Source organism: Dipodomys ordii, unplaced genomic scaffold (genome assembly GCF_000151885.1).
Source record: "Dipodomys ordii isolate 6190 unplaced genomic scaffold, Dord_2.0 Scaffold30, whole genome shotgun sequence".
NCBI classification, from domain to species: Eukaryota; Metazoa; Chordata; class Mammalia; order Rodentia; family Heteromyidae; genus Dipodomys; species Dipodomys ordii.
In genome coordinates this window covers 10,259,140-10,280,632 of record NW_012267246.1, presented here as the reverse complement: position 1 = coordinate 10,280,632, position 21,493 = coordinate 10,259,140, and the positions used below count along the sequence as shown (strand labels likewise).

Here is a 21,493-nt window from a genome sequence, read left to right as displayed (position 1 = left end):
TTGTGAAACTAGAAAAATAACTACACTATAGAAATTTAACTGATAAGTGTTCATATTTAAATTCCATCAGTTTCTTAATTTTCCCGTGTAACTAAAGATAGTTCTTCATTATTGGGGGCATCTTGGCATTGTAGGATGCAGCGTCCCTGCTTATTCACTAGGTGCCAACAGTATGTTCTGACCCTCCTTTACCTCCCAGTATGATGATCAAAAACTCATGTGGGTGGAGATGAGGTCAGGTAAGGTGAAGAGTGGGGGTAGGGGACAAACTATTACAGTTGAAAACCACTGAGTTAGTCTAATCCTAATATATTGTCCTTTCTTCATTTTCTTTCTGGTTGCAGGATGGTTTGATTCTTTGTAAAATTGACTCTAATGGAATGTGTGGTTTGTAGGCTTTCAGGAATTGAATATGATCTACTGTAGTTCTTTAGTTAAAGGTTTGGTCTTTGCTGAGTACATACTATATAGTTTTTTTTTCTGGCTACTAGTGTAACTTTTTAAAACAAAAATTTCTCTTTGAGCATGAAAGTATTCTGGAATAGGAATGAAATTTGTTAAAAATTGTTTATAAACAACAACAAAATTTAAAAAAATGTATGACCCTGGGATCCTAAAAGGACAGAAAAGAAAAATTTAAGCAATGCAATCTAGATCAAGGCATAAATACTACAACATTTATTGATAGCTATGTCTTTTCTTTCTTTTTTTTCCCCTGCTTATGTGGTGCTGAGGAATCGAACCCAGGGCCTCATGCATGCAAGGCAAACGCTCTACCACTGAGCCACCTTCCCAGCCCGTATGTCTTTTCTTAAAATAGTTGTAGTTTGGACTGGGACTGTGGCTTAGTGGTACAATGCTTTCCTCACATGCATGAAGCCCTGGGTTCGATTTCTCAGTACCACATAAACAGAAAAAGCTGGAAGTGGTGTTGTAACTCAAGTGGTAGAGTGCTAGCCCTGAGCAAAAGAAGCTCAGAGACAGTGTCCAGGCCCTGAGTTCAAGGTCAGGACTGGCAAAAAAAAGTTGTAGTTAGGAAAGGAATGGAACACTATGTATGTATGGACATGTCAAAAATGAAATTTCCTTGTGTAACTAATTAGTGCCAATAAATATGTGAGGAAAATATATTAAAAAAAAGGATATTGAGGGGGCTGGGAAGGTGGCTCAGTGGTAGAGTGCTTACCTTGCACAACTGGACCACCACCCCCTCCCCCCCCCAAAAAAAAGGATATTGGTAAGAAAAAGGAGTGGTTAAACATTTTGTGAGTTAGACAAAGTATTTTTTTTTTTTTGGGCCCGGTCATGGGGCCTGAACTCTGGGCCTGGGCGCTGTCCCTTCAGCTCTTCAGCTCAAGGCTAGCACTCTACCACTTGAGCCACAGCACCACTTCTGGCATTTTTCTTTTTGCTTATGTGGTGCTGAGGAATCGAACCCAGGGCCTCGAGCATGCAAGGCAAGCGCTCTACCACTGAGCCACCTTCCCAGCCCCAATGATGGTGATTTTATGTTTGCTTGGCTCTAAAACTAATGAGGTTTCAGGTTGGTATTTTCTGCATTTAAACTGAACAAGGCTAAGATTTAGCTTGCTAAAATGAAACAAGCCTTAAATGAAATAACACCAAAATTTATGGAAGTGGACCCATGGCTCAAAGTGGTAGAACATTAGCCTCGAATGGCAAAGCTTAAGGACAGCACCTAGACCCTGAATTCAACACCCCCCCCAAAAAGTAAAAGCTGGATGCTGGTGGCCCACACTTGTAATCCTAGCTACTCAGGAGGCTGAGATCTGAGGATTGAGGCTCAAAGCCAGCTCAGGCAGGAAAGTCCATGGGACTCTTATCTCCAATTAACTACCAGAAAACCTGAAGTGGTGTTGTGGCTCAAGTGGTAGAGCACTTGCCTTGAGCTGAAGAGCTCAGGGACAGCACCCAGGCATAGAGTTCAAGCCCTACAACCAACAACAACAACAACAAAAACCAAACAAATTTAACAAAATGGGAGAAAATATGTTTGCACCATTTGTGTCAAATGGCTTACATTTTTAGTTTTGTTTGTGTCAGTTATATAAAGATGTTTCATTTTAACATTGTAATTTGTGGATGTAGTGCACAGCATATCTTGATCAGAGTCACTCCTTCCATCCTTTCTCTTCCCCTCCCCCTTGCCAAACTAGTCTGTTTCCTTGTTTTTTTCAAATATGTACATAGATTATTATGACCATATTCACTCTCCTTCTGCCTGCCTCCCTCCCACTACTCACATTGCAGTTCAGGTGTGTTTCACCTTCCTAATGTTTCTTATGTTATACTGCCTGTTAATTGTTCAAAGTGATTTCACCATGGTACCTCCACCTATGTGTATGCCATGTTTTAGTTAGGTTGAACATAAACATTGGATCCTGTATATGTTTACATATGTGTTTTGTGTCTAACATACATATATGAGAAAGAACATACAAATAACATGTGTCAACGAGGTTGATGTCATATGTATATGTAATCTTGTATGTATTTACATAGATGTTCATATTTTGGGTCTAACATCCACATAGGAGAGACAATGTGCAACTTCAGGGACTGGCTTAATCACTTAATTTGATGTTCTTTAGGCCTATTTTTCTGCAAATGACTTAATTTTCTTCTTTATGGCCAAATAATAAATATTCCATTGTATACATACAGCACATTTTCTTCATCCATTCATTTTTTTAGGGCATCTGGTTTGTTTCCATAGCCTGGCTGTTGTGAATAGTGCTGCAATAAATACAAGTGTTTCTATTTCATCCTGATTTTCATTCCTTTGGATAAATGCCCAAGAGTGATATTGCTGGATTTTAGGGTAGTTCGATTTTTAGTTTTTTGAGGAACTTCCATACCAGTTTTCATAGTGTTCATACTAGTTTACATTCTTACCAATGTTTTATAAAAACACTAGCATTTGTTTTTTGTTTGTGTTCTTCATGATAGCCATTCTGACTGGAGTGAGATGGATTCTTAGTGTTGTTTTGATTCCCCATTTCCTTGAGGGGTATTAAGCATTTCGTCATGTGTTTATCTTTATTTTTATTGTTATTATAAAGATGATATACAGAGGGGTTACAAGTTGCATAAGTGAGGTAAATAGTACATTTCATTTTGGATGCCCATGTGTTTATTGGTCATTTGTACTTCTTTTGAGAAATATCTATTCATTTTACTGCCCATTTATTAATTGGGTTATTGGTTCTTTGGGAGTTTAGAATTTTGAGCTCCCATGGGCTGGGAAGGTGACTCAGTGATAGAATTCTTGCCTTGCATGCATGAGGCCTTGGGTTCCATTCCTCAGCACCACATAAGCAGAAAAAGCCAGAAGTGGCGCTATGGCTCAAGTGGTAGGGCACTAGCCTTGAGCTGAAGAGGTGAGAGACAGTGCCCAGCCCAGAGTTCAGGCCCCATGACTGGCCAAAACAGAAAACAAAACAAAACAAAAAACAACCTCCCCCCCAAAAAATAGAATTTTGAGCTCCCTGTATATTTTGGTAACTAATCTCTGTTGGAGGTACAGTTGGCTAGGATTTTTTCCCCATTCTGTATGTAGGCTGTTTGACTATATCCTTTGCTGTGCGGAAGCTTTTTAGCTTGATGCAATCCTAGTTGTCCTTCCTGTGCCAGTAAGTTGTGTGTTTTCCATATTCTTCGCTGTAATAGTTTCAAAGTTTCAGGTCTTATGTTAAAATCCCTAATCTATTTTTAAGTTGATATTAGTACAGGACAAAAGATAGGAATCTAGTTTTATCAGCACCATTTGCTGAAGAAGGTGTCCTTTCTCCAGTATACACTTTGGGCACTTCCATTAAAAATCAGATGGCTGTATATGCGTGGATTAATTTCTGTGTCATATTTGTTCCAATACAAGTTTTTGTTGTGTTGTTACAGTGGCTTATGTAGTATAATATAAAGTCAGGTATTAAGATACTTCTAACAGGGGCTGGGAAGGTGGCTCAGTGGTAGAGCGCTTGCCTTGCATGCCTGAGGCCCTGGGTTCATTTCCTCAGCACCATATAAGCAAAAAGAAAAAATCCGGAAGTGGCGCTGTGGCTCAAGTGGTAGAGTGCTAGCCTTGAGCTGAAGAGCTGAGGGACAGTGCCCAGGCCCAGAGTTCAGGCCCCACAACTGGACCCCCCCCCAAAAAAAAAGATACCTCTAACATTACATTGCTTTAGCTATTCTGGGTTTTTGTGATTCTTATAACTTTTAGGATTGATATTTTTGTCTGTGAAGAATAATATTGGGATTTTGATGGTTATTGAGCACTGTTTTCAGATCTGAAAAACAAAAATATTTAGAGAACACACTTTACTGGCAGATGGGTTTATTTTGTTTTATTTTTTTGGTGACTCCCAGAATTAATGCTAATGAGAGTACTTATAGTTACAGGGATCAGGGAGTGACTTCCTTTGTGTAATTCTGTTACACAAACAGATTCTTCCTGCCCTCTTAAGTATGTCTTATTTATTTGTTATAGCCATTTTCTGTTATCTTTCCTTCATGGATGGTTCACATTGATGTTTCTTCAAGGGGGATAATTGCGGGAGACTCCTACTGTCTTGGCTTCAGTCCCCTTTTTGGAACTTGAACAGCAAATGTTAATGTACTGAGATAGATTATGCAACCATGCAGGAGTTTTTATTTCCATAGGCACCTCCTGTTCTTCCAATGTGAGCAGGCCAGATAGAAGCAGCTTCTTTGCTGCTTCTCATGATGTATGAGTGGAGCTTTTTCGGCTCCTTTTTCACATATTGAACAACCATTTTCATAATCTTGTATCAGAATAGGAACTTTCAAAGTTGGATGTTCTATGTGTGCAAGCCCAATGATTCCTATTATTTATCTTGGTGTTAACTTGAACGTATGTCTATCTCTGTCTTTTGAGTTTCTTCCTTTCTGGCACCTGAATCTTCTCCTCTTCCCACTTTCCTTACCCCCTTCTTTTTCCTTTTAAACACTTTTTAATTGGCATAAATTAATTTATTTTTTATTTTTATTGTCAAGTTGATATACAGAGGGGTTACAGTACATAAGTAAGGAAATAAGACATTTCTTGTCAAACTTGTTACCCTTTCCCTAATTTTTCTCCTATCTTCCCTCCTCCCATCCCCTGGCATCCATTAATTGTATACGGAGATCTTTTTTGACATGTCCATATAGGCATACAGTGTACTTTGGTCAAAGGCACCCCTTCCATCACTGTCCCTTATGCCCTCTTGCCCCTTCCTAGATCAATCGCAATGAACTTCAGTGCTCCTACTCCTTGTGAATTAGCTGTACATTCTAATTTTTTCTTTCCTTGTCTTTTTTCTTTTCTGTGTGTATATGTGTGTGTTTGTGTGTTTATGTGTGAGTGCGCATGCACACTAGTACCTGGCCTTGACCTTTTTAGGGCTTTATGATTTACTACTTGAACCACAGCTTCATTTCTGGTTTTTTGGTGGTTAGAGAAAAGGGTTTCTGGGGTGTCTGCCCAGGCTGCCTTTGAGTTGCACATCTTGGGTTTCAGCCTCTTGAGCAGTTTGTTTTATAGGCGTGAGCCACCAGCACCTATCTAATTTTTTTGTTGTTGTTGGTCGTGGGGCTTGAACTCTAGGCCTGGCTGATGTCCCTGCACTCTTCAGCTCAAGGGGAGTGCTCTACCACTTGACCCTTAGCACCACTTCCGTTTTTTTTTTTTTTTTGGTTGGTCGTGGGGCTTGAACTCTAGGCCTGGCTGATGTCCCTGCACTCTTCAGCTCAAGGGGAGTGCTCTACCACTTGACCCTTAGCACCACTTCCGTTTTTTTTTTTTTTTTGGTTGGTCGTGGGGCTTGAACTCTGGGCCTGGGCGCTGTCCCTTAGCTCTTCAGTTCAAGGTGAGCGCTCTACCACTTGAGCTACAGCTCTACTTCCGGTTTTCTGGTGGTTTATTGGAGATAGGAGTCTCACGGTCTTTTCTGCCCAGGCTGGCTTTGAACTGCGATCCTCAGATCTCAGCCTCCTCAGTAGCTAGGATTACAGGCATGAGCCACCAGCGCCCGGCTCTCACCACTTCCATTTTTTTTTTTCTAGTGTTTTATTGGAGATAAGAGACTCATGGACTTTACTGCCCAGGCTGGCTTCGAACCATGATCCTCAGATTGCAGTCTCCTGAGTAGCTAGGATTACAGGTGTGAGCCACCGGTGCCTGGCTCTACCTAATTTTTCATATTGATATATCATGTCAGATCAACAGTTTTCCTCCTTCCCTTTTTTCTTCCTCCCCTTCTTTACTTCCTCCCTCCTTTCCTGTCTTCTCTTTTCCTCTTTCTACCTCTTTTTCTCTGTCTCCCTCCTTTGCTTTTTCTGAGCCCATACTGTTCCAGAACTCACTGTATATCTTGGACTAGCCTTGACCTTGTGGTTTTCCTGCCTCAGCCTCTCAAGTGCTAGCTAGCACTACAGGTGTGAGCCACTATATCCAGCTAGAAATGTAATAAATTATTTCTTAATTTTATTTTCTGCTTTGTTTCATAGAATTTGAGTTGATGGTATTATACTTTGTTTGAAAAAAATATATACACATATATTTTTTGTCAGTCTTGGGGCTTGTACTTTGGGCTTGGGTGCTGTCCCTGTGCTCTTCAGTTCAAGGCAAGCACTCTACTGTTTGAGCCACAGCACTACTTCCAGTTTTCTAGTGGTTAATTGGAGATAAGAGTCTCATGGACTTTCTTGCCCCTCCTGGCTTTGAGCCTGGATCCTCAGATCTCAGCCTCCTGAGTAGCTAGAATTACAGGCTGTTAGCTACCAGTTCTTGGCTTGAAAATATTTTTAAAAATATATTTTTATTAACTTTAAGTAGTTGTACAATTGCCAGTCAACAAAAGTTTTTTAGTATAAAATAGATGAGGCATATATATAAAGTTGGATAGTAAAAAAGATATACATTTCCCCTTTTGCTCTCTTCACTTATGTACCCTACCCTAGTTTCCTTTCATAGATTCAACTAGTTATTACTTTCATGTTTGTTTTTCTATGGTTTGATATACATTACTTTATTCAAAAAGTATTTTTGAGCTCAGGTCTTGCTTGGCTAATGCTCAGCAACTTAAGCCATGCCCCTGGCACTGCTTTTTGCTGATTATTTTGGAGATGGAGTCTAGTGGATTTTTCTGCCCAAGCTGGTCTTGCCTACCTCTGAATCTCAGCCTCCTGAGTTGCTAGTATTACAGTCATGAGTCATTCAGCAGTTTTAAAACTTTAACATAGTGTTTAAACTAGTTTTAGGATTTTTCCATTTGTTTGGCAAATTACAATTGTTATTGCTTCTGATCTGAAAGGTTAAATTACAACTTTATATTAGTTAAATGTTTTCTGTATGTTTTTACATGTAAATTGCTTATGTTTTAATTTTTGCTCACTTTATAAATGCCCAAAAATGTGACAAGAAGAAAAAAAACTGTTGATTAGAATATTTAAATCATTATATTTAATGGTAATAAAATATTAGCTCTAATTTTTGGGTACTAGTAGAAATGACAAATTATTGGAAATTTTACTGAAATACATTGTAGATATCCTTAAAAATTGTCCTGCTTACTAACCAGTCCATGGCATTGTTTGCTTACATGCAAATAATTGCCCAAAGTGAGATCTGTCAAAACTAAAGATCTCCTTTTTGGGTTCCTCGGCCATAGTTTATACCATTGATTGACTAATTGCATCTTGGTGAAATTCAGTAACTTGGAGGCAAGAAATGGAAGTCTATGACCTGATATGTTTTCTTCCTTAGATCAACCTCTCCACTTCTCCTACTCCTGCACAGTTAATAAGCCGTTCCCAGGCTTCCAGTTCTACCAGCGGCAGTATTACCCAACAGACTATGTTACTAGGGAGTACCTCTCCTACCCTAACTGCAAGCCAAGCTCAAATGTATCTCCGAGCTCAAATGGTAAGACATGAGCACCAAAAGTTTTCAGTGTTTAAGGACTTGAGAGATCAAAATGTTTCTAGACTGAGTGCAATGAGGCATTTTTAATACTTAAGAAATGGTAAATTTTTTGTGTGTATGCCTAGCTTTTAATGCCTTTTATAAATGTCACAGATAAATCTACTTTGAATTAGTCCTTCTTGGTAACAAATACTACTTGTCAGTCATGGGAATCTAACAGAAATTTTGTAATGATTATTTTGTTATACTAAGTTTTGTCTTTTTCAGAATTTTTTCCCTCACATTTTAGTATTTCTGAAATCGAAGTGAATTGATGTCTTATAGTATAATTTTAGTACTTACAATGATTGGTGAATCAATATATACTTCTGACATTTTAGATTTAATTAAACAGTAAGAAATATTAATAACTTAGTCAGTAGCTGTAAGTAAGAATTTATACCCTGTAAGTAAGAATTTATAACCTGGATTGGAGTTCCTGATAATTAACCAAATGATTCTTAAAGGTCTTAGTTACTTTCACATCAAATCTGTAAGATTGTGTTCTTTTCTGCACTCTAATTTTTTTTAAACAAATACAGGAATGTTAATTTGGTTATTCTGTAGTTGGGTGCATACTGATTTCCTAATTTAATTGTTTGGCATCTTTGAGGAATGTAGAAATTGGTTGACATTTATTTTTTTCAGAACTTAGATGAAAGCTTTGACTGGCTCTAATGTGTATTCTTTTTTGTCCATTGAACTGTTTATATATGTCTAGATTCCCAATTCTTGTTCTAAAATTGGAAAGTTAGTTTCCACTCATATTTCTAACAGAAAATAATGATATGACTCACCTTTTATTTACTTCAAGATTATTCAGTACACCTTGTCATTATTTCTCATTATATCTTTAATAATGTTCTTTAAAATTAGGTTGGAAATATAATTAAAAAAATAATCCAAGCATCTGTGGCTCATAAGGCTGAGATCGTGGTTCAAACCAGCCCAGTCAGGAAAGTCTGTGAGACTCCTTTTCTCCAATAAACTACTCTGAAGAAAGTCAGAAATGGAGCTGTGGCTCCAGTGGTAGAGTGCTTGCCTTAAGCAAAAGAAGCTTGGGGAAGCTGTGCCCAGCCCCCGAGCTCAAGTCCCTGGACCAGTGCAAAATAAAATAAAATACAGTTAGCTTGAGCCATTTGAAATGGTTGCTATCAGATTAAGCTGTGTTTAAGTTTAGTAAAATAATAAAGAACTAAAGTTTAAAAGATTTCTTTACGGGGAGCAGAAAGGGGTTGGGGGATAAGGGAAGGTAATGGGATGGTGAATATGATCAAAGATGTTATAGGTGTGAGTATATGAAAATGTCAAAGTGAAACCCGTTATTTTGTAGTTAACATACTAATACAAAATTCAAGATTAAAAGATTTATTAGTTGGTCTTTTTGGCTTAAACAGCAGTGAGGAACTGAATACTTCTTGAAATAATTTTGAAATAGGGTACTTAGATATTTTTTGATAACTGTCATAATGTATTAGGTTAAATTAGGTAGATTGCATTACGTTAGAATAGAATTTGTTTAATATTAAAAGGTTGAAGAAATAAATTGGGTATTTACTCTTTTATTCTATTTTATCGTAACATTTAGAATGAATATTTCTTCATGAATAGTTTGAAAATGGAAATCAGCCTAGGCTCATCTTATATATCTTTTCTGAGTGAAACATTGTAGTTTTGTGTGTAGCACAGTTATCCTTGTAAGAGAACAGAACTTTGTGTTTCTTGTTTCTCCTTGAAATATAATTTGTGCCCCAACTAGTGATGGTAGCTTTCTATTTCAGGAACCTGAGAACAGTTTTGAGTGTAGTAAAACTTAAGTATAATAGCTAATTTGGGACAAAATATGGTTTGAGGATATCATATCACCAAAATGTATTTTCTTTGAGTACTGATTTATTTTTCCTACTCATCAGGAGCATAAGCTGGTTCAAAACTGCTTGAAATTTTTTTTTGTTTTTTTGAGTTCTCATTATCAGAAACTTCTCTTACCATGTGAAACCTTTTGCTTAGGGGATAGTCCTAAACTACATTGTCTTTCTGTCACAAATTTCAGTCTCTTGCCTGCTATACATTGTGTGTGGGACATGTTCTTTTGCCTTAGGGTATTTTTTGGTTTTCTGTCTGTACAGCTGATTTTCACACCCGCTACCACTGTGGCTGCTGTACAGTCTGACATTCCTGTTGTCTCGTCGTCGTCGTCGTCATCGTCATCTTCCTGTCAGTCTGCAGCTACTCAGGTGAGCTTGTCTAGCTTCATAATGTGGTACTTGAAGTCTAGATCTTCATGTTAAAGATAAGCATTGCAGTGGGGCACTGGTGGCTTATGCCTGTAATCCTCGCTACTCAGGAGGCTGAGATCCAAGGATCAGGGTTCAAAACCAGCCTAGGCAGACAAATTGAGATATTCTTACTTGCAGTTAACCAGCAAAAAGCTGGGAATGGAGGTGTGACTCAAGTAGTTGAGTGCTAACCTTGAGAGAAAAAGCTAAGTGAAAACATGAGGCCCTTGGTTCAAGTTCAATCCTGGCACATACAGAAAAGATAAGCATTGAATTTGTGTTTCAGCTGCTGTAATTCCAGAGCTCTTTGTTATGCATTTCAGATTGAAATCTATAAAAAGTAGGGATGCATTTATCTTTATTAAAAGTAAAAACTGTTCTTTAAACCTTACAAAATAAAAAAGCAAGCCACAATATCCACAGTCTTTATATTTGACAAAGATTGTACCCAGAAAATACAAAGTATGCTTACAACTTAATAATAAGAGCATAAGCAATTGAATTGAAAAATGGACAAAAGACTTAAAGAGCCATGTCACCAAAAACAGTATTCAAAAGGCCAGTAGGTACCTGAAACTGTCTTTAACTTTATAAATGCAAATCAAAACCATGAACATCATGTAGTTACTAGAATGGCAAGAATGAGGAAGCCTGATAGTATTTCATGTTCGTGAGGGTATAGAACAATCAGATTCTCAGCATTTTTGGTGAAGGAGTAAAATGGTAGAACTACTTTGGGAAGCATTTCAGTTTTTCTTATTAAGTCAAGTATTTAACATTCCAACCAGCAAATCCTAATGTTTATGCTTAAAGATGTGAAAGCACATACCCATATAAAGACACATTAAACATGTTTATAGCAGCTCAGTTCTGAATAGCCCTAACATGGGAACAATCAATTGTCCTTTATATGCTAATGATAAACTAATTACAGTAATTCACAGTGGAATACTACTTAAGAAATAAAAAGGAACGAACTACTGATGAACTGAGAACAAAAATGAGCTAAAGTGCACTTCCTCTGTATCATCTCATTTATATGAAAAAAAATAATCCATAGTTTAAAAAAATCAGATTAATGATACTGAGACCCAATGTTTCTTCAGGAAAATGGATGGGATAATGGATTGGACATCAGGAGATAGCTTTTTTGTTGTTGTTGTTGGTCATGGGGCTCGAATTTAGTCTGGGCTCTGTCCCTCAGCTTTTGTGCACATTGTTAGCACTCTACCACTTTGAGGTACAGCTCACTTCTGGTTTTCTAGTGGCTAATTGGAGATAAGACTCACAGACTTTCCTGCCCAGGCTGGCTTTGAACTACAATCCTCTTATCTCAGCCTCCTGAGTAGCTAGGATTATAGGTGTGAGCCATTAGTGCCTGGTGTTAAGAGATAGCTTTAAGGAAGAATGGTATTAGGACTGGAAGAGCCTAATCCCTGAAGAATGAAGAATAGAACATTGTGACAGAAATTATTGGTGGAAGGAGTAAAAAGTGGTTCTCAGTGTGATTTGGACATAGATTATGGAGGACTATGAGTGGTAATGTGAAAAATAAATATTTTTGCTGACGGCTGTCACTCTACTACTTGAGTCACACCTCCATTTCCATGAAAAATAAATATTCTAATACAAAATCCTTGACATCCTATTGATTGTACTAACCTCTTAAAAGCCAAATCTTCCTTGTCCACAACTTTAAACACAATCCATTTCTGGCTAGGCTACAAGTTTTATACCTATTTCCACTTTTCTATTTTCTCCCAAGTTTGTCTGTAACTTATTAAAACCTGCTGGGAATATCTATGTCCTAGCATGATGCTGAGCTGCCTATGAGATTTCCTCTGCCAGATTAATTATTCTATCATGTTTAAAGTCAGTCTCTCACAAAATCTCAGACACAGACAAAATGTAGACATGTTCTTTGCCACAATATGATGTGCATACCTATCTCTGCTTTAATACCTAATAGAATCCTTTTTATTTTTTTTCCTATCTGAAATTTTATGAGTACATGACATTTGCTCACACTCATATCAACATTCTTGTTTTCTAAGCTACTATCATAATCACCCATTAAGCTCTGCTTACAGCATTTTAGGCTTATCTAACCTGTATACCTAAAATTTCAATTTCCTGATGTATATCTTACAGAGGCTTGAAAACCACAGATAGGCTGGGTGCTGGTGGCTGTAATCCTAGCTACTTAAGAGGTTAAGATATAAGGATCACCATTTAAAGCCAGTCTTGGAAGAAAAGTTAACCACAAAAAAATTGGAGGTGGAACTGTGGCCCAAGTGGTAGAGTGCTAGCCCTGAGCACAAAAGCTGAGGGACAGACCCCAGACTTGGAGGTTAAGGCCCACGACTGGCTCCCCTCCAAAAAAAGCCCAAAACAAACAACAGATTTAGGTGCAGGAATGACCTCTCTTCTCTAGTACCTCTTTTCTGTTATTAATTAGTTCTTTCTTAGTCACTGTGACAAATAGCAGAGTGAACAGTTTTAAGAGGAGGAACAATTTCTTTTGCCTCATAGTTTTAGGTCTCATGGTAAGCTAGATGTCAATTCTGGATTGGGGTGAGGCAGTATATCAGGGTAAGGAGCATGTGGTGGAACAGAATATCTCTCTTCATGGCAGAAGGAGGCAGAGTATCAGAGGAAAGGAGTAGAGTTCCAGAATACCCCTCAAAAACATGCCCCCATGATTCCTTTATTCCAACTGTGCTTCACTTTCCACAGAAGTCCCATCACATCCCAACAGTCTATTCAAACTTTGGATCTATCAATGGAATGAAGCCATTGAAGACAGAGTGTTCATGATCTAATCATTTCTCTTACCCCACCAAGTATCAGGCCTTGGGGCTGGGATGGTGGCTCAATGGTAGACTGCTTGCCTTGCATGCATGAGGCGCTCTGTTTGATTCCTTAGCACCACATAAGCAGAAATAAGCTGGCTTAAGTGGTAGAGCGATAGCCTTGAGCTGAAGAGCTGAGAGGCAGCACCCAGGCCCAGAGTTCAGGCCCCACAACCAACAAAAACAACAAAACACAAGTATCAAGCCTTCAGTTCATAAGCATGTTAGCTTGATGTTTCATATTCAGAACATATCAGTAGCTTACAATAGAACTGGTTAATAAGCTGGGCGAGGTGGCTCACGCCTGTAGTCCTAGCTACTCAGGAGGCTGAGAGCTGAGGCTCACGATTCAAAGCCAGCCCAGGCTAGAAAACCAGAAGTGGCGCCTTGGCTCAAGCAGTAGAGCACTTGCCTTGAGCTGAAATGCGCAGGGACAACGCCCAAGCCCAGAGTTCAAGCCCCACTATGGACCAAAAAAAAACCCAAAAAACAAAAAACCACTGGTTAATACTTCAAGTTGCCTGGTAAGAACACTTATTTAGTACCTTCTTTTGACTGAGCACTGTTTTTTTTTTTTTTTGGGTCCGGTCATGGGGCCTGAACTCTGGGCCTGGGCGCTGTCCCTCAGCTCTTCAGCTCAAGGCTAGCGCTCTACCACTTGAGCCATAGCGCCACTTTCGGCTTTTTTCATTTTGCTTATGTGGTGCTGAGGAATTGAACCCAGGGCCTCTGGCATGCAAGGCAAGCACTCTACCACTGAGCCACCTTCCCAGCCTGAGCACTGTTTTTAACAGTGGATAGGGACAGTATAGGCTTTGAGCATTAGCTGATAATATAGAGACAGAACATAAATGAAACTGAAGAACTTTTATAAAGCAGCCAGTATATCATTTGCTTTGTTACTTTAGAATCTCATTTACTTGACTTTACCTCCCAGGGTCAGGGCTAGCACAAAATATATTTGGTGTCTTAATTCCAGATAGGCGAGAAATGAGAGGTGGCTTTTAGTGAGGGATTTTTTTTTTTCCTTAATGTTTGGAAATGTTATAAATCTTGGTTGAGAGTTTGGGATAATCCTTGTAACTTTCTACTTGAAGATTATTTAGAATAGTCCCAGTTATAGACAGGGCCAAGAAACAGACTCATTTCAGGGCTTTTCAGTAATCTTTTGTTTTCATGAAAGTTCTCAATGACTGTAAGTGTTCTGTAACAACAGAATTTTTGAAAATTTTATGAAAATGATTTTTAAAAATACAGCAAGGGCCAGGCACCAGAGGCTGAGATTTGAGGGTTGTGGTTGGAAGTCAGTTCTAGCAGAAAAGTCCCCATGAGACTCTTATCTCCAATGAACCACTCAAAAACCAGAAATGGTGCTGCTCTGGCTCAAGTGGTAGAGCGCTAGCCTTGAGCACAGAGAGCTCAGGGATAGTGCCCAGACCCTGAGTTCAAGCCTCACAACCAACCAAAAAAAAAAAAAATCAGCAAGGTTAGTGTTCTCATCTCTGTAGTTAGAGCTGGTTGCATTTAATGCAGAATATTGTAGCATACTTTCTTCACATTATCATTATCTGTGGTATCTATTCTTTTCTCCTTTCGTCTATCTTTTCCTCTCCTTTTTCCTTCTGTCTTTGTCTCTTTGTTCCTCGTTCCTCTCTTTTTCTCTACATACATTCATTTATTCATTCTGCTTTCATTTAGTCTAAATGATTCATCTTTCCTTCCTCTCCCTTCTCCTTTTCCTTTTCTTCTTCCTTTACCACTATCCTATCCCTACCCCCTACATTTCTAATAAAATAAAAAGCCACTTAATTATATTTAAGATGACTTAGAATAATTCTCCATTCCTTCAACATTAATCTGTTGTTTGAAGTACTTGATTCTGTGTGAAAAGTATAATATTCTTGTGTTGTCATGTTCTTATAATTGTAATGATCACTGTATTTATTACAACATTGTGTATTCATCTTTATTTTCTGTTATGTGGTTCTTAGGTTCAAAATTTAACATTACGTAGCCAGAAGTTGGGTGTACTGTCTAGCTCACAAAATGGTCCACCGAAAAGCACTAGTCAAACCCAGTCATTGACAATTTGTCATAACAAAACAACAGTGACCAGTTCTAAAATCAGCCAACGAGATCCTTCTCCAGAAAGTAACAAGAAAGGAGAAAGTCCAAGTCTGGAGTCAAGAAGCACAGCTGTCACCCGGACATCAAGTATTCACCAGTTAATAGCACCAGGTAGGATAAAATTTTTGTTGAAAATAGTTGCATCATTTATTTTCTTAGAAGATAGAGCAAAATGAAAAGAATGACATTTGAAAACCATTTTAAAATGTGTATTTCATTAATTAAAAGAATGACATTTGAAAACCATTTAAAAATGTGCATTCCATTAATTAAAGAAAAGCATCTTACTGTATACATTAAAAAATTTTGAGAGCTGGAGAGCCTAGTTCAGTGGTAAGAGTGTTTGCCTAGCAAGCACAGGCCCTGCGTTCAAATCCCAATACTGCCAAACATAATTTCCTTTGTTGCAACAACTTCAGGTAAGGATCTTCTTTCTATTCTTTCATATTCTGCTTTACTTTTTAGACTTATTATATGTGACTAAAATGTGCTTGTTCCTTCATTTAACTTCTTTTTTTCTTTCAGTTTTCTTTTCTTTTTTTTCTTTTTATTTTTTTATTGTGAAAATACTGTACCAGAGGGGTTACAATTACATGGGCAAGATAATGAGTACATTTCTTATCAAGCATTGTAGCCTCCTCCTTTGTTTCCCCTTCCCATCCTCCCCCCCCGGCCCCCACCTCAATCCCTCCCCCCTCCCCCCCAGTTCATTTAACTTCTTTTCATATTTCAAGCCCTATAACTGGGAAAAGAAAACAACAACAACAACAACTACATGATCTTTTGCAGAGCACCACATTTTTTCTCTTCTTTTTTCTCTCTTTGGTCAGTTGTGGGACTTGAACTCTGGGCCTGGGCACTGTCCTTGAGCCTCTTGGTGCTCACGGCTAACACTCTACCATTGGAGCCACAGGGCCATTTCCAGTTTTCTGGTGGTTCATTGGAGATAAGAGTCTCACGGACTTTCCTGCCCTGGCTGGCTTTAAACCATGATCCTCAAATTTCAGCCTCCTGAGTAGTTAGGATTACAGGCATGACCTACCAGTGCCCCGTAAGTACCACATGTCTGAATTTGTTTAAACCTCATGCTGTAGTTCTTCAAAATAATACATGTTTTATGACAAAGCCACAGCTATGTTTCACTCTTGGTTCCTGTCTTCTTATTGATGGGAAGTAGATCTGAAACTAAGATTATTTTGAGAGATTTTAGAATTGGCAATGTCTTTTTCATCAATTAGAACTGTGTCTATAGGTTATATGTTATGTTTTTAGGTAGTGTTGTCTAATTATTATTATAATTGGTATTATTGTTTTTTTACATGTATTTTAGAGTGCTAAAATAGTTGAATTTTCTTTACCATTTTTTCCTTGAAGTGGAGTTTCAGCTTGTTAGTTGGTAATTCTATTTTTATTTTCATTTTTTCTTTATTTAAAAAAATTTAAATTATTATTATAAAGGTGATGTACAGAGGGGTTACAGTTACGTAAATCAGGTAGAGTACATTTCTTTTTGAACAGTGTCACCCCTTCCCTTGCTCTTTCCCAGTTTTTCCTCTCCCATCCCACAAGTTGTTGTATAGTTCATTTCAACATAGTATCCAGTGAGTATAATTGCTGCATTTGCTCACCCTTCGTCCCTCCATTTCTGTGCCTCCCCTTACAGTGATAAAAACATAAAAAATAAACAAGCAGAACAAAAAGGGAAGAAAAGGTCCAGTGCTTGTGGCCTACACCTATAATCCTAAGCTACTCAGAAGGCTGAGATCTCAGGATTGCTATTTGGAGCCATCCCAGACAGGAAAGTCTGTGAGACTCTTATTTCCAGTATACTACTCAGAAAAAGCTGGAAGTGATGCTGTGGTTTAAATGGTAGACCTCTTGCTTTGAGTACAGGCTCAGGGATAGCACCTAGGCCCTGAGTTCAAGCCCCAGGACCAGCACAAAAAAAAAAAAGGAAAGAAAACAAAAACAGCATTTTTTTCATTTCCTGGAGTTCATTTTGGTAAATAGTATTTTATATGAACAGATGAACATAGGCATTGTGCCTTTCTATTTTTAGTATATAAAAGTAAGGTGAAGTTTAACCAAATGTCTGGAAATCATGAATTGCATTAGACTGAAGTTTGTAAAGCAATTTTTAGGGCTTTTATGCAGTATTGTAGTTGAAAAAAATATATACCTATATTTTGTGTAGTGAAAATATTGTGTGGTTTGCTATTGCTGCCGTAAACAAGTTACCATAGTTTAGGAAGCTAGAAAGCCCAAGACAGGCCTGGCAATGCCAGTTTCAGGTGAGGGATCTCTTCTTGGCTTGTAGAGGCTTTCTCGCTGTGTTCACACATGGCCTTCCTCAGAATACAGAGAATGATGGAGGGGATCTCTCTGAGGGCTCTTCTTACTGGTACACTACTCCCCATCAAGTCAGTGCCCTCTCACTTTTTGTTTTTTGCAACTTCTTTATTGTGATTAAGTGATTACATAATTTTGCAAATTTTACAGTATTGTGGGACAGTGATGCTTAGTTAAATTCATAGACACATTCTAACTTTCATGGGGCAAATTGTCTATTGTGGTCTATAAAGTTTATGAGTTCTATCAGCTTTGACAATACAGTTATTTCTTCCACATCGGGTAATGTGCACATTCCTTTCCTTTTGCATAGTGTCCCTCTTTCCCACTCATTTCCTCCCTCCCATCGCTGCCATTGAGTTGCTTGGTTCGTTTTGATCAAAGTCCAGTCCAGCTGATGGGTCCCATTGTTGTATGTTTTTTCCTTATTCCCTCTAGTTCTGTGTCCTCATCCTAGTTTCCCTCCAGTGAACAGACATATACCATATGTATGATCAGCAGCATGGGGTAATTTAGTAGTGATTTGACCAGATGAGTGAAGGTCTTTTGATTCTCAAGTCTTATTAACTTTGTCGTATAATCTTAACGTTTTGGATTTAACATCTACTTACCAGGGAGACTATGTGATGTTTGTCTCTTTGCTCTTGGCATACCTCACTCAACATGATTTCTTCTAGTACCATCCATTTCCCTGCAAATGCCATTATTTTGTCCTTTCTAATGGCTGCATAATATTCCATTATGTATAGATACCACAATTTTTGGATCCACTCATCTGTGGTGGGACATCTGGGTTGTTTCCATATCCTGGCTATTGTGAACAGTGCTGCAATGAACATGGAGGTGCATGTGTCCTTGTATATTGGTTCCTGTTGTGCAGGATAGATGCCTAGGAGTGGTATGGCTGGGTCATAGGGGAGGTCAATATTTAGCTTTCTAAGGACCTTCCAGACTGCTTTCCAAAGTGGTTGTATAAGTGTACATTCCCACCAGCAGTGTAATAGGATTCCTCTTTCTCTGCATCCCCTCCAGCGTTTGTCGTTGGCTGATTTTAGGATGTGGGCCATTCTGACTGGGGTAAGGTGGTATGTCAGGGTTGTCTTTATTTGCATTTCCTGTACAACCAGGGAGGGGGAACATTTCCTCATGTGTTTCTTTGCCATTTTTATCTCTTCTTCTGAGAAGTCTCTCTTTAGTTCCTTTGCCCACTTAGTAATGGTTTGTTAGATTTGGGAGAGATTAGTTTCTTGAATTCCCTGTATATATTGGATATTAACCCCTTGTCTGATACATTGCTGGTAAATATTTTTTCCTAGTTAGTTGGTTGTCTTTCTAGCTTGGTTGCTATGTCTTTAGCTGTGCAGAAACTTTTTAAGCTAGTCTCATTTGTCTGGTCTCTCTCCAATTTATTGTGACTCTGGAACTATGTTCAGGAAGTTCCTGCCTGTGCCTATAAGTTCAAGTGTCTCTCCTACTCTGTCCTGCAGTAGTTTCAGAGATTCAGGTTTGATGTTATGATCTTTAATCCATTCTGAGTTGATGTTGGTGCATGGTGATAGGCTGGGGTCCACTTTTAGTTTTCTGCATGTGGCCGCCCAGTTTTCCCAGTGCCAGTAGTTGAAGAGGCTGTGCTTCTTCCACTGTATGTCTTTGGCTCCTTTGTCAAATATCAGCTGACTGTAGGCATGTGGTTTTCTTTCTGGATCTTCTGTTCCATTGGTTTTTGGGTCTGTTTTTGTGCCAGTCCATGCTGTCTTTGTTATTATGGCTCTATAGTAGAATTTGAAGTCTGGCGTCGAGATCCCTTCCATGTTGTCTTTTTTGCCTAGAGGTGTTTTGGCTATTCTAGGTCTTTTGTTGTTCCATATGAAATTTTGTACATCATTGGAATTTTAATAGGAATTGCATTGCATTTGTATATTAATTTTGGCAGCATGGCCATTTTCACTATATTAAGTCCCAAGAGCATGGAAGGTCTTTCCATTTCCTGGTGTCCTCTGTAATTTCATTTTTTATAGTTTTTTGTTAAACTGTATTTTTTTTGTCTTTTCTTTTTTGGTACTGGGGATCGAACCCAGGACGTTGCACTTGCTAGGCAAGCCCTTTGCCACTGAGCTACATCCCAGCCCTTTTTTTTTTTTTATAGTTTTTATAGTTTTCATTAAATAGTTCTTTTACATCTTTGGTTAGGTTAATTCCTAAATATTTTATTTCCCTTTCTGCTTGTACATTGTTTGTGTACAAGAAGGCAGCTGATTTTTGTGATTTTGTATCCTGCTACTTTGCCGAAGTGGTTTATAAGTTCTGAGTTTGGAGGTGGAGTTTTTGGGATCATGGAGGTATAGTATCATGTCATCTGCAAAAAGGGATAGTTTAACTTCTTCTTTCCCTATGTGGATCCCTTTAATGTCTTTTTCTTGCCTTACTGCTCTGGCTAAGGATTCCACGACTGTATTGAAAAGGAATGGAGAAAGTGGACATCCTTGCTTTGTTCCTGATTTTAGGAGAATCGGTTGTAGTTTTTCCCCATTAAGTATAATATTGGCTATTGATCTGCCATATATGGCTTTTATTGTTTTAAGGAATGTTCCTTCTGTTCCTATTTTCTCCAGCACTTTTTTTTTTTGGTCGGTCATGGGGCTGGCTTGAACTCTGGGCTTGGGCAGTGTCCCTGCGCTCTTCAGCTCAAGGCAAGTGCTCTACCGCTTAAGCCAATGCGCCACTTCTGGTTTTCTAGTGGGTTTTTATTGGAGATAAGAGTTTCAGGGCTTTCCTACCTGGGCTAGCTTTGAACCTCATCCTCAAATCTCAGCCTCCTGAGTAGCTAGGATTACAGGCGTGAGCCCCCAGTGCCTGGCTTCTGCCTTTTATTTATTTTTATTTATTTATTTATTTTAATTTTGGCTTCTGCCTTTTAACATGAATAAATGTTGTGTCTTATCAAAAGCCTTTTCTGCATCAATGGAGATAATCATATGGTTCTTTACACTTGGATCTGTTGATGTGTTGGATTACATTTATTGATTTACATATGTTAAACCATCCCCAGGTCTCTAGGATGAAGCCTACACACGTGTGTGTGTGTGTGTGTGTGTGTGTGTGTGTGTGTGTGTGTATTTTTTAATGTGTTTCTGGATATTGTTAACTAGAATTTTGTTAAGGATCTTTGCATCTGTGTTCATCAAGGAGATTGGTCTGTAGTTCTTTTTTGTTGGGTCTTGCCTGGTTTGGGATGAGTGTGATATTGGCATCATAGAATGAGTTTGGGATAGCTCCCTCCTTTTCTATTTCTCTGAAGAGCTTAAGGAGTGTGGGCATTAGTTCTTCTTTAAAGGTCTTACAGAATTCCGTTGTGAATCTACCTGGTCCTGGGCTTTTCCTTGTTGGAAGACTTCTGATTGTTTCCTGTATCTCATTGTAAGATACTGGATTATTTGACTTGTTTCTTCTTTGCTCAGTTTGGGCAACTTGTATTTCTCTAAAAATGAATCCATTTCTGCTAGGTTTTCTTTCTTTAGGGCATATAGCTTTTGAAAATAGTTCTTTATAATTGTTTGGATGTCTTGGGTGTTTGTGATTTTTCTCATGGCATCCCTAATCTTGTTAATTTGGGTTTCCTCTCTTTTTAATTAATCTTGCCAAAGGTCCATCAATTTTATTTATTTTTTCAAAATACTAGCTTTTTATTAATTTTATTTATAATTTTCCTCTATCGTTAATTTCAGCTCTTAATTTGGTTATCTGGCTCTGTCTAGTAACTTTAGGTTCTTTTTTTCATGTTTTTCTAGCAGTTTTAATTGCAACATGAGATTATTTACTTGGTCTGTCTCTTATTGTGAAAATACCGTACAGAGGAGTTACAATTACATGGGCAAATAATGAGTACATTTCTTATCAAGCAT

General features: G+C 38.3%; 1 protein-coding gene across 1 annotated transcript in view; it reads left to right on the top strand.

Moving 5' to 3' along the window:
• Phc3 (polyhomeotic homolog 3 (Drosophila)) overlaps window positions 1–21,493 on the top strand; it is a 73,413-nt gene that overhangs the window by 17,063 nt on the left and 34,857 nt on the right. Inside the window, exons 5-7 of the mRNA XM_013016263.1 lie at window positions 7,787–7,945; window positions 10,114–10,221; window positions 15,107–15,353. Of these exons, the coding sequence (XP_012871717.1) occupies window positions 7,787–7,945; window positions 10,114–10,221; window positions 15,107–15,353 (514 nt within the window). The remainder of the gene's footprint in view (window positions 1–7,786; window positions 7,946–10,113; window positions 10,222–15,106; window positions 15,354–21,493) is intronic.